Genomic DNA, 13571 nt, shown 5'->3' on the forward strand with positions numbered 1-13571 from the left:
GATGTGGGGCTCAATCCCATAACGCCGGGATCACGCCCTGAGCTGAAGGCACACACTTAACAACTGCGCCACCCAGGCGCCCCCATTTTATGCCATCTTAAGCTCTTCCTTGAATTTTTATGAAATAGTTCTGGACATAAGAAATATGTTTCTGTGTCTTACCTTTGTCTAAACATGTTGAGATACAATATGATATAGTGGAAACACTAACAATATAGAGTCAGACATAAATCTGAATCTCAACTCTACCACTAAGTATGAAATTAAGGCAAATTAACCTGTTCCAACTTCATATTTCTCATTTGCTAAATTTGGTAATGCCTACCTCTTAGGGTTGTTGTTTCTAGTGATTGAGATTATAAGGGTAGCCAGTAATAATAACTAACACTTATATATAGCACTTTACTATGTGTCAGCAGCTGTTTTAAGCATATGTTAATTCATTTAGTCTTCAAAACAACCATATGAGGCAGGTACTATTTTATATCTATTTTAAAGATGGAGAAACTGAGACACAGATCAACTAATTGACTTGCCCAAGGTTATCCAAACTAGTAAGTGACAATAATGCATGTAAAACAATCTAGTATAATGCCTGGCACTTTTGTAGATGTTTGGTAAATGTTCATTTTTTTCTTTACCTTTCCTTCCTCATTTAATTATATTACCTATAACCTCTAATAAGATGTGGCAGCCCCAAATATTTCTGCTACTACCCCTTGTACTTCTGGTATCTGTTGTTAGCTACTATCATACCTTGTTGGATAGTCTAAAAAATAAAGATGTAAGCCAACATTTCTCTACTACTACTTTCAGGCATGGGGCAAAGGAACAAGATAAAGAATTTCTATAGTGTATATAATATGAGGAATGTGGATTATTAGTGCAGTTGCATTAACTACCTCTTGATATCCTACCTGAGCCTATTTATTTTGTTTTAGTTCTCTAATTCTTCTGTAGTTTAAAGTTCTTGGAATATGGCTTGACTGAGCTGAAATATATGAAATTCAGGGTAGCTTTTCCATAGTAACCCACTTTATAACTGGGGTTTATAATTATTTTGCATTATCCATTAAAAACAGCATATGTTTTAGAGTGTAGGCACATTTATGAGCTACCAGATTGCTAAAAACATCAATTATAGTTTTTGTTCAGTTTAACAAGTATTTGTCAAGCATGTTGGGCTTCATTGAGTGAGTGCTAAAGTACATGTACTCCTAAAACAGTCACCTGACAAATCAAGACTGTATAAACCTAATATCAGAAATGTGCAGCCAAAAGATTTCTTTAAAGAGAAAGATTAAGAGAAAGCTAAAATTAATTAATTCTAATTGTAATTAATCAGTACTTCAAAATTAATCAGCAAAAATTTTGGACAGGTAGTGGTAAAGCTAAAATTGAAGAAGAGAGATAGATTCAGATTAGGAGAGAAGGGGAAGGACATTACTAATGGGAGTAAGGAAGTATGATCAAGCTACAGAGAAAGATAAAATTAAGAAAATCTTCCTGGCTAGAGCAGAGTATTCATTTTACATAGACAAATGAATAAACTAGACCTGTTATTTTAATCTCTTTCTTAGAGCATCTAGAGTAGCACCATCTGTAGAGATGAAAAACAGCAACTGTCCTTATTCTGAGATTCCTTAGAAGCCAGAATTCTGAAGTCTAAGTCTACTATCAACCAGTACACACAGTAAAATCATGCCATCAAGGCTCTCTAAAAGTAGATAGTTTTTGAGATGTCATTTATTCAAATACTGCATCAACTCATTTTTTAGTAGGACTAACTTTCATTCTTTTTGAAGATTTTTTAAAAATGTTTTTTGTTTTGTTTTTAAGTCCTGATTTAATCTACAGACCTAGTGACTATCTGATAACACCATTATTTGTAGATAAAACTGAAATTGCTGTGAAGCATCAAGTTCCGGTTTTTTGATTTGTTGTTTGGAAACATTTTCTCATCATAGATTTTGTCAGTGATGTATCTCAAGTTAGCTTAGTGTTTTATATAAAATTACAAACTATATAAAAAATAGAGAAATCACAGTATCTCAGAGTTTGAAGAGAATTCAAAGGCCTAGCATACCCTTTTCATCATTCCCAACCTTTGTCTAAACATCTCAATTGCTACATCTTCCATCTGGGAGTTTGTTGCTTTTTCAACTCTGTTTGAAAGTCCAAACATATCAAACTGAAACCTGGCACCTTATCATTTCTACCCCATGGTTTTAATTCTTCTTTGCACTGTACAAAAGAATGTAAATTTCTTTTTTACGTGATAGTTCTCCTAATATTTGAAGACAAGTATTACATTTTCCCCTTACATCCACTTACTTTTGTATTTTTTTGCATTCATTTTTTTCCACCAGACAGAGAATTTCCCAAGATATTCAACCTCTATTTTATTTATGCATTTAAAAAAAAACCTCCTTGGTATAATTGTACCAGGGGAAAGGAAAAGATACAAAATTCAATCATTTAGATAAATTATAAACTATCATGTTAAAAGGCTCCTATTCCACATTGTAAGAATAAAAAGGGAAAGGTACATTGTTCCTCAAGGTCAGAATTTTAGAATTTTGAACATAACGCAAAACCAAAAATTTCATGTAAGAAGAACCCATATATAAAATACTGTCTTCATTCTCTTAATTATGTTTCTTAATTGTATGCCTACTCTGTATCAGAATACGTACTCAGCTTCTGGGGGTCTTTAAGATGGTCATTATCAGTAAACATACAAATAATTACAAATATGCTTATTATGGTAAATTCCGTATCTATTTAGAACTCTTACTAGAGAAGTAGTATTGCCCATATAAACCATTTGTGAGGCAGCATAACATAGTGTTTAAGAGCACAGACTACTTGGGTTTGAATCCTAGATCTACCTTTTACTAGTGACCTTATATAACTTCCTTAACTTGCTATACCTCAGTTTTCTTATGTGTAAAATAGAAAGAGTAAGAATACTTACCTCATAGGGTAGTTAAACTATGTGAATTAACATAAGTATAACACTAAAAAAAGTATTTATTTGCTATATAAATATTTACTGTATAAATATTTGCTATTATTAACTAAATAAAAATGGAGCTTTAGCTTAAAAATAAGTAGATAATGGTTGAAAAAATATTGAAAGAATTTTCTCTAGGGAAAAAAATCCAGTAGGATAGAACCTAAAGTATACAATGGTATAGCTGTGGGAAAGGACAAAGAAGTAGAGATGACATGCTAAATGTTGATTTTTACCTTGAATTTATCAAGTGATAATATCTTGAAATCATCTTTCCAGCCCATTCTTACAAGCCTACTCTCATAAAATGGGCAGAGGCTGGCATGCCAGAATACTTCGGTTTTACAAAATATATACTAAGACAATGACAACAAAATATCATTAAATATTTTACAAATATAAAATGCCAAAAGCATATTTGTCTAAAGATATAGTTATAGGAATGAAGTTTTTAGGATATCCCTTTCTTCATCATCTAGAATCAAGAATGTGAATTCATCTCTCTATATTAGACCTCCATCTATAAAATGGACTTAATGTTGCTTTTCACACAAAATTAAAAGGATGACAGCAAATGGATTTATACCTATCAAGTCCTCTGAGCTTTTTAGAATACCATTGTAGAAGAGCAGAATATTTGTGACTTTATGTTATTGCCTACCACAAAAAGAAACTGATAGGAAGTCAGAAAGTAGATTCAGATAACAAAATAAACTATTTTGAATGATTCTAATAATTTTACCCATATTATTTTCTCATATTGTAACTTGGAAAGAGCATGGCTGATATTGAAGAGTAGAGGACAAATGCCCAATGAAGGGAGTAACCATTTTAGATAATCATTAATAGTCGACTGAACAGGTGACAATTTACAGGAAGATTCCTTTTAAAAATGCTGAGAAGAAAGAAGCAGTAAAGCTGTTGCAAGTACAGAGTTTAAAAATGAACTGCTGTCAGTTTCACAAAGATACCAAAGGTCAAGGTAACAGTGTAAGAGAAGGAGTTGATTGTGCTGCAAGGACAAATTGATGTAAGAGGACATAAATTATATTTCTTTATGAAGATTAAAGATAGCATTATAGTGCTGGGTGTCATTAAGATAATTTAAGTGTTTCCCCCTTACCTTCTCCACCCCTTTCCATAAGTTTGATTGTAGCATATGATATACTTACATATCTTAATCCTTAAGGTGAAACTTTATATAAGGAAAGATAAATCAGGTGATTATGAGGTGATTTTGAATAGGGTTTTTCAAATTTAAAATATTTCTCTATAAAATTTAGGTATTTGAACCAATGAGAAAATAACTATTAGTTTTGAATATTGTATAAATATAGTGGAGTCTTATTATAATGTGTCTCTTGCTTGTGGTGATTCAAGACTACAGTCATTTAGGAGACCCCATTATAATGAGGTCAGTTTAGTATAACCCCATTGATGAGTTTCAAAAGAGATTCACATTATGCCAATTTCCCACTGTTGTTGAACAGGGTATGTTTAATAGGGTATTGGTTAACTATGTGATACTTCAATATGGACTCTGTGGGCCTTGTTTACTTTCTCATTCCCTTCCTTTTTACCATTTTTAAGACTTACCTTTACCTATGCCGTACCCTATCCCTTAAGATGAGGCTGCTTTTGTAGGGTTGATAGATGAATGAATATCACCACCAGTATTAAAAAACATTTAGAGGAATAAGAAGGCTACTTTTATATATACTGAAAGCAAATCCTAGTATAAATGCATCTTCCCTCCTAGGTGTATCTTGGGCAGCAGCAGCAACAGTATTAACAGTAATGCTCTAGTTTATTACTGCTCAAACTTTAGTTATTACTCTTTGCCTTCTAAGTATAAAATATCTTTGGACAGGGGTCAGCAAACTTATTCTTTAGAGGTCCAGACAATAAATACTTTAGGCTTTGTGGGCTCTGTACTCTCTATCATAACCACTCAACTCTGCCAGCCCTGTGGCACAAGCCAACATAAGATGATATAAATGAAAGAGCCTCATGTGCCCCAATATAAATTTATATATGGATACTGAAATTGGATTTCATATAATTTTCACATCATGAAATATTATTCTTCTCTTGGTTTTTTTAATCATTTAAAAATTTAAAGATCTCTCTTAGATTGAAGGTGATGCAAAAAAAAAGGCTGCAGACAGGTTTTGTCCCCTTGGCTATGATTTGCCAACTCCTATTTTAGAATATTCCTACCTTATAGCGTACTAGTATCTCCTCTGTTAACCAAAGGCTCATAGCATGTGAGCTTTCAGAAGAATGCTCTGAGAATTTAAGACAGAGAAAGGTGATGCACCACAAGAAATTAACATTTCATAGATTCAAATATATCTTGAGTGCCTGCTGTATATATGCCAGGCATTGTTCAAGATGCCGTGGATATAGCAACAAAGAAGTCAAAAGTCCCTGCCTTTATGAAATTTACATTTTAGTGGGTGACAAATATAAGTTAAACAAGTAAAATGTATAGTATTAGAGATGGTGATAAGTACTGTGGATAAAAATAAACCAGGGAAAGTGAATAGATAGTGCAGGCAGAAAGCAGAGTTGTAATTTTTAAAAGGCCATCAAGGGAGGCTATATGATAAGATGACATTTGAGCAAAGGCATAAAGGAGGAAAGGGAGCAAGCCATGGATCATGTAGAACCCTGTATGTCACCCTTAGTATAATGGAGAGTTTTGAGCAGAGGCACTACATGATTTGACTTAGATTTTAATCGGGAAACAATTTAAGAGGCTATTGAAATAATCCAGGTGAAAAATGATAGTGACTTAGACCAATGATAGAGGTGAAGGTAGTGAGAAATACATTATTTATATGTTTTGAAGATAGAGGTAAGAGATGAAATAAGAGAAAGAGAGAAGTCAAGTATAAGACCCAGGATTTTGACTTGGGCAATTGGAAAGATGGAGTTGCCATTTACTGAAATGGAGAAGACTGTGGGAAGGGTAGGTTTGACGAGGAAGATCGGTTTTAATTTGGTCATGGAAACAAACTACTTTTAAATATCCAAGTGGAGATGTTAAGTTAGCAATTAGATGCATCTGGAGTTCAGAAGAGAAGGCTGGAGATACTTTTGTTAAAGTCATCAGCATCTCAATGGATTTAAAATCCGTGATAATTGATGAGATCACCAAGGTATTTACTAGTATTACTATTTATTTATTGGTATTTCTGCCCTTGTTTTTTTTCCTCATCCACTTTCAAAGAGGTAGGTAGTTTCTAGTAACCTATCCCCTCTGCTCACTCACAAATAGCAGGGATCCCACTGAATCAGAAACCTGACCTACACAGGAAGTACCATTAGTTGGCCATCCTCAAATTTTGCCATGGTATAAACATGGGAGTGAATTTTCCCAAGTACCTCCTTGCTGGAAACTGTTTGCACTGGAGGTAAGTGTGAAAGGGGAGGTTGTGGGAAATGATGGGGTGAGGGCTTCCTAAACCTTTCCCAAATCTCAGAAATTGCTTGATTCTGAGGAATGGAGAAGGTTCAGGCTGGTTCTTATTTCCCTGAACCAGTTCATACAGCCCTAAATTTGACCTGCTTTCCTCAAACTGGGAGTCAGAAATCCCTTTTCTCTTCTGTTTTTCTGCTGCAGAAATTCCCAACATTCCCATTTTGTGGGCTCCAGAAAGGGGTAAGCGAAGACTTCAATCCCAGCCAATCATTTCCAGATTAATACTTTTTAGTGTTTTGGTTTTTTGTTTTGTTTTTTTCTTTTATCATCATAAAGATTGCTTGGACCCATTTTTCCTATCCATTTAATTTCCTTGTGGATTGTTACGTATCTATGTTCTAGGATCATTCTGTATCCCTGGGCAATAGAGTTCAGATTCATCTGCTATTTCCATTTGTGTGCTATTCTCTTGTGGATTCACATATGCAGTTTATTGATGACTGTTTCCTAGATGGAAGAAACCCAATTCAGGAGACTGCTTTATTCTCGATTTCATCTTTTCCTGAATGGTGTTTTTGTTCCCCTGCTGACAGCTTTTTCCTACCCTACACAACTGCTTCTGATGATCTATCATTGCTTTTCTGCTGTTCTGTCTTACTGCTTTGACTGCCTTTGAGTTTTGCCTCTACTTTTTGCCCCACTTTACGCATCTGCTGAATGATTTGCATTCTTCACTTACTGGTACTTTGTCTATCAGCAAATGGCCTGATACTGCCATATCCATCTGCAATTTTAGCATTTTAGACTACCCAGCACTGTTTATCTGCTCTCCTACCATTCTGTATCATGGCCTTCCAAGTGCTATGCCACCTGCCTGCTTGATCTTGCCCTGCCCAATCTATGCCTGTAATATTATAAGTAGGTTCATATTGTTTAGCACTTACCTATCTCCACTTGTCTTATGCCACTAAGTTGGATTGCAAACTTGAGTTTGCTTGACTACTGTCTCCTTTACCTATTTGCTACACATGGCTGCTTCATTAATTAACTTGGGACATTGCATTCATCTCCTCTGTACTCAGCCTTGCAACTTGTTGATCGGCTTCTGTTGCCTCCTTTATACTTTTCTGCATCTGGTAAATCACTGGCATTGTTCCTCTGTTGTCTTGTAACCCTGATCAGATTTATTTCCAAGAAAAGTTTTGCCTACGTATTGTCCAAACATATTTTAGAAATAGGAAAATGCTTCACTATTTAATAGTCCAGTCCAGTTTACTTGTAAACTGACTTTCAAACTATCACCCATCCTTTCTGTTTTTTTATACAACTCCACGTTCTTACCTTATTTAGCAATAGATTTTTTTTCAAATAATATATCATCTTTGCTTCAGTTGACCTTTCATATCATATATTATGTACTTTTGTTTCTTGTATATGGGATCTTACAGTGATTTTCCATATATTAAGTTTATTTCCTAATTTATTTTCAAAGTTCCAGGGTTTCATGAGGATGAGTTACTCCTATTAATTTTATCCTTTTTAGTAAGACTGGAAGAATTTTTTAAAACTTAAAGTATCATCTCAAAAAATAATACATTTAGCTATAGTTCTTTGTGATTAGATTAAAGTAGCTTTCCACCCTGCTCCATTTTTCCTTTGAGAATATCATTTCTCAGCCACCCCATAATTTATGTAATATCAGTTCTTTAGAGATCCCTTTGAAGTATTTATCTTTCCCTCCTTTTAGACTATATTTTCTTGTGTGTGGGTAAACTTTAAATTGACATTTTCCCATTATTTGCTAAGTACTTGACATCTAAAAAGAACTTGGAATACAAAATTATTTGGTTGAAGCTTGATGTCTTATTTACTTATATTTAAATGAAAAACAACATCAAACAAGAAGTGGAGAAGAATTTTGGTGAAATTTACAAACAATTTCAAGAGTCTAAGGAGATTGAAAGTGGGGTATGTATGTGTGTATGAAAGTGTGTGTGTGCGTGCGTGTGTGTTTGTGTAGATTTGAAGTGTTCTTTGTGTGTAGTTTTGAAGTGTTCTTTGTGTGTATGTATCCACAACATCATTGTGCTTGAAGTGTGGAAAATTTTGAGTATCCATATTAGATTTTATTTTATTTTTATGAAAAATGAAATTGAAAAGGGAAAAGCTAAAAGTGATAGACTTAGGGAATATAGAGAAAGGGTATGGACATTTTTTTTCCTTTTCCTTTAACAAGAGAGGTAAAATTCGTATGAAGAAAAAGGCTGCTGTAGGAAAGTCAAGAAAATCATTTCAGTGGCTTTTTTATTTTTTATTTTTTGTGGCAAAATACACCGAATATAAAATTTACTGTTTTAAGTGTACAATTCAGTGGCATTAGTACATTTTGTACAACCATTGCCACTATCTGTTTCCAGAATTTTTTCATCATGCAAAACAGAAACTCTGTACCCATTAAACAGTAATTCCCCCATCCCTCTTTCCACCACCCCGTGGTAACCTCTGTTTTAGTATCTGTCTCAGAATTTGCCTATTCTAAGATTTGCCCCATATTAGTAGAATCATACAATTTTTGTCCTTTTGTGTTTGACTTATTTCACTTAACATAGTATTTTCAAGGTTCATGCATGTGGTAGCATATATCAGAATTTCCTTCCTTTTTAAGGCTAATATTCCATTTATGTATATACTACAATTTGTTTATCCATTTGTCTGATGATAGACAACACTTAAGTTGTTTCCATTGTTTGGCTATTTTGAATAATGCTGCCATTAGCATTGGTGTGCAAGGGTCTGTTTTTCTTTCCATTCTTTGGGTATTTACTTAGAAGTAAACTCCATAGCTTTTAATATTCTTATCTAAGAGGAAATTAAAGACCTCAGGAGAATTATATAAGTAACATGAAAGATGGTTAAGTCCAAGATATTGTATTAGGAGCAGAAGAAATTATAAACTTTTAGGAAGACACAGAAGACCAAGTGAGATTTGGGAGACCTTGCATTCTAAGAATGAAAGGGAGAATGAAATTGGACAGATGATTGATGTTTGAAGGACGGCAAAATGATTCTGAAGGACATTGAATAAAAAAAATATACCAACTTTTAAAGAAGCATTTGAAAGGCAAGGCTTAAATGAAGATAATGAGATTGAGATGAGGCAGTTAGGTTATGTTTAGAGGAACCAGCAATAGGAACAGGAGTTCATTTTAAATTCACTGGTACTCAATTCTGGATACCCAGTTTTCTACCTATAGAGATTTTTCTAAAAAGATTCCTTTGACCTAACCCCCAGGGATTCTGATTCAGTAAGTTGGAGATATGGTTTAGGCAATGTGTGTATGCATGTGTATGTGTTTTAATCCACTGGTAAAACACAATGTGAGTTAAATTGAACTCTAAACCATAGTGTCCTAGACCTTATAAGAGTTACAAAAGTTGGGAAGGATTGGTCTTTGTCTTCAAGGAGTTTAAAACTGAGGTAGTTAAATATGCAATAAAAATGGGTTTAGGAAGGAAGACTGTCAATCCATTAAGTGATAATGTTTTCATCTGTTAACAATTTTTTGGTGATTTTACATACTTTGTCTAGGTTTTCTCAGCCAAGGTTTCTCATCTAAGCTATCAAACACAGAAAATGATTTGAGGGACTTCTCAATTTGCCCAAGAGTGGTACATAAACTAGTACTATTCTATATGCATAGGAGAGAAGTTAAGTCATTACTTGCAATAATTCTCTCTCTCGGAACCTATTTTAAAAAGGCTTGTTCTGTGCTATGTAGCTTGTCAGGAGGATGTAACACAAAGATAAGGCCTTGTTCTCAAGGAGCTTAAATTCCAAAAGAGGGAAAAAGACGTTTAACAAAAAAAATGCATTTCTAGTATTTCAAAATGTTATTATTTTCTCCTAGTTCTTCAGAGAAAATGTTCAAGGCAGAGTAATTATATATAAGGAAATCCTTTCACTTCTTCTAAGCTTCAGTGATTCAGGAATAAGAATGTCTTCTGTAATTTTAATGTCTCATCACAACTGAAAGATTCTGGTAGTAGTTTAAATGCCAATAAGGATCTCTTTAATTTTAAAACCTGGAGCATTTGGTGACAGTTAGTGATTTCATTGGTAGCTGTTAATAAACAGCATTATCTAAACCCAGTGTTATTAATTTTATATTGGAAGAGTAGAGAATGGCTAGAGGATAATTGATAACTAATGTTCAGGAGGTTTTTCTTGAATGTTATTGCAAGCACAATGAGGTATTCTCCTCTTGGGCATATAGCTATATACCAATATTGAAAATGTTTAGGAATTTAATTTATTCTCACTGGCATCTAAAACTCATTTGAATTCCTGGTGTCAGAAGTTTCAGTCATATTCATTAGTTTTTATTATGACTTCAATTAATTAGCCATTTGAATTAGGAATTTGTCCTCCCTGTATTGATAGATGCCATCAAACTTGAGAGTAGTAAGCTTCATTCCCGTTGCTCACTAATTCACAATGATTGCTTTAAAGGAATCTCTTTAAAGTGCTATACCTAAGATAAGTTTTAGTAACCTATTTTTTCCTTTCATCTCCTGAGGTCCTACTAGAGTTATTTATTTTATCAGCACAGCTGAGGGAAGATCAAAGTTCTCATGTTAGGAGAGAAGCACCAAAATAGAAATTACATCCAGATTTAACTTGTTTTCTTAAAAAAGTGAATAATTTTAAAAGATTTTGCATCACTATTTATTCTGGAAAACATTTTTAGTGCAAAATAAAGATTACGCAGAAATTTTAAGGTTTAAGATCTGGGATAAAGGAAAATATAAGTAACATTTTATTAAACTCATTTATTAGTAATAAATATACTTGTCCTTTTCTTGTGATCTCTGAAATTCTGTTTTTATTTTAAAGAAAGCTAAACTGAAAATAAAGTTATATAATGTGTTTCTTTTTTGTGAAAGTTAACTTAAAAAGGAAATTTCCCTATCACACCCTCATTAAGACTCAGATCTTTTTTACATTTAATAACATAAAATCCCCTCAATTTCCTTGCTATCAGGAGATTCTTTGTAGGCAACTACCCCAAACAAACAAGTTGTCATTCTTTCCTGAAGACAATGGGACATATTCAGGACTTACAAAGGAAGATACAACTTCCTTACATAAACATTTTGTGGAAGTAGTTTTACTCCTTCGATTTTGAATATAGACAGTGACAACAGCAGACACTAGTAGCTAGTCTCTACATCCCCCAATCTCTTTCTCTTCTCTTTGCTATCCCACCATCAAATAGTTCAATGTTGCTGGCAAAAATAATGTATTACACCTTTGGCATAGAGGTCCAGTGGAGTGAGAAAGATCATTGAGAAGTTCATTGCCTCATCTATGGCAATTATTTGATACAAAGATCCTTTATGTATATTGAATAGTGTTTAATTTCATGAATATCAAAAATCAGTACTTTAAAGGTTCACTAGTTAGATATTTGAAAGTTTACAAAATACAAACCATCCCAGACATTTTGTATTTATCTTTGAACACTTTTTAGATTTCTTATAAGATTTCATCTTTATGAAGAAACAGAGATTATGTTCTATTCATGTCAGCAGTATAAAAACATCTTAGATGTTCAGGAATCAATTATTCTTTGGTTTGTTCCTAGCCATACTATAATAGTAGAATGGATTTACTTTGCAGTTAGAGGTAATAATCCCAATGTAGATATCTTAAGCAAATATTCTGAAAGAAAACATCTCTTATAAGTTAAATTTATATCTTCTCATTCTCAATTCAATGCCTTCTGGCTAAAATTAAGATTGATCTCGTAAGGAGGTAAAGGTAAAAAGCCTTTTTAGATATCTCCTCAATTATGATGAGTTACTAAAAAATGAAACTTAAGACCATCTGTGGAGAGCTCCTATTTTATTAATAAGAAAATTTGTCTTCAAATTTCCATACCTCCCAGTTAGTGTTAGAATTTTAGGAACACAGTATAACAGTATTTTGCATGTGATAAGTATTCAGTAAGAGCATAAAATGGTGACATTTTTATTGTGACATGATATTTAAAATATTAAAGATGAGATTAAAGAAAAGTATATGGTCATTTAGGAGAAAGAAAAGGTGAAGATTTTTAAATGTTTATCTTGCCTTTTATTAATAACATTAAAACAACACCTGTTTTTTTTTTTTCTGAATATAGATTTCCAAAAAAGAATTTGGGAAATACAGGAAGCAAAATGAAGTAAATAAAAATCATGAATAATCTTGACACCTAATTATTGCCTAGGGCTAATTGATTAGTCTTCACATTGGGTAACCATAATATATACAGGTTTATAACTTGGGTTTCTTAATAACATCATCCCAACTGTTATCATATCTACTAAAATGTATAGTTTATTTACTGTGTGCCAAGCATTATGATAAGCACTTTATATAATATCTTATTTAATACTAACAACAAACCTACATGAGTACCACTTAAGAAAACTAGTTTTAAGAAAGATTAAATCATGAAATAACTTAACCCAGATCACAGAGCTAGTAGAAGGTAATAGAATTAGAATTTTAACTACGTAGTCTTGACTCCACAGCCCTTGCTTTTTAACCACTCTCCTTTTTAGATAAATTAAGCTTTTTTCCATTTAATAGCTGTTCTACCAATAAAGGGGGGGATTGTCAATTACTATAGAGTATAAACAAGCTATGATTAATTTAAGTTCCCTGTCTTTTTTTTTTTTAATTTATTTATTTATTTGACAGAGAGAGAGAGAGTCAGCGAGAGAGGGAACACAAGCAGGGGGAGTGGGAGAGGAAGAAGCAGGCCCCCAGCGGAGGAGCCTGATGCGGGGCTCGATCCCAGAACGCTGGGATCACACCCTGAGCCGAAGGCAGACGCTTAACCACTGAGCCACCCAGGCGCCCCTAAGTTCCCTGTCTTAACCATTTAGGCTCTTTCTTATTTCCAATATAAACATTCTTTTTATATAAATTGCCAAAAACATCTCTGATTATCACTTTAGAAATATTTCCTTAAAATAGAATAACTGATTAAAAATTAAGTCTCATAATACATATTGCCAAATTGCCCTCTAGAATATATGTACATATTTTTATATTCATACTCTCAGTTTATGGAACTG

At 33.3% G+C, this 13571-nt stretch overlaps 1 protein-coding gene across 18 annotated transcripts in view; it reads left to right on the forward strand.

Moving 5' to 3' along the window:
• GPHN (gephyrin) overlaps nucleotides 1–13571 on the forward strand; it is a 603483-nt gene that overhangs the window by 297104 nt on the left and 292808 nt on the right. For 11 of the 18 annotated variants that reach the window (XM_087856022.1, XM_087856023.1, XM_087856025.1 and 8 more), the window contains one exon: nucleotides 6645–6683. The exons of the other annotated variants lie outside the window; for them this stretch is intronic. In XM_087856022.1, coding sequence (XP_087712148.1) covers nucleotides 6645–6683 — 39 coding nt within the window. The remainder of the gene's footprint in view (nucleotides 1–6644; nucleotides 6684–13571) is intronic. 18 annotated transcript variants of the gene reach the window in all.

The sequence above is a fragment of the Ursus americanus genome, chromosome 26 (genome assembly GCF_024610735.1).
Source record: "Ursus americanus isolate L20-20 chromosome 26, mUrsAme1.1.p, whole genome shotgun sequence".
NCBI lineage: Eukaryota > Metazoa > Chordata > Mammalia > Carnivora > Ursidae > Ursus > Ursus americanus.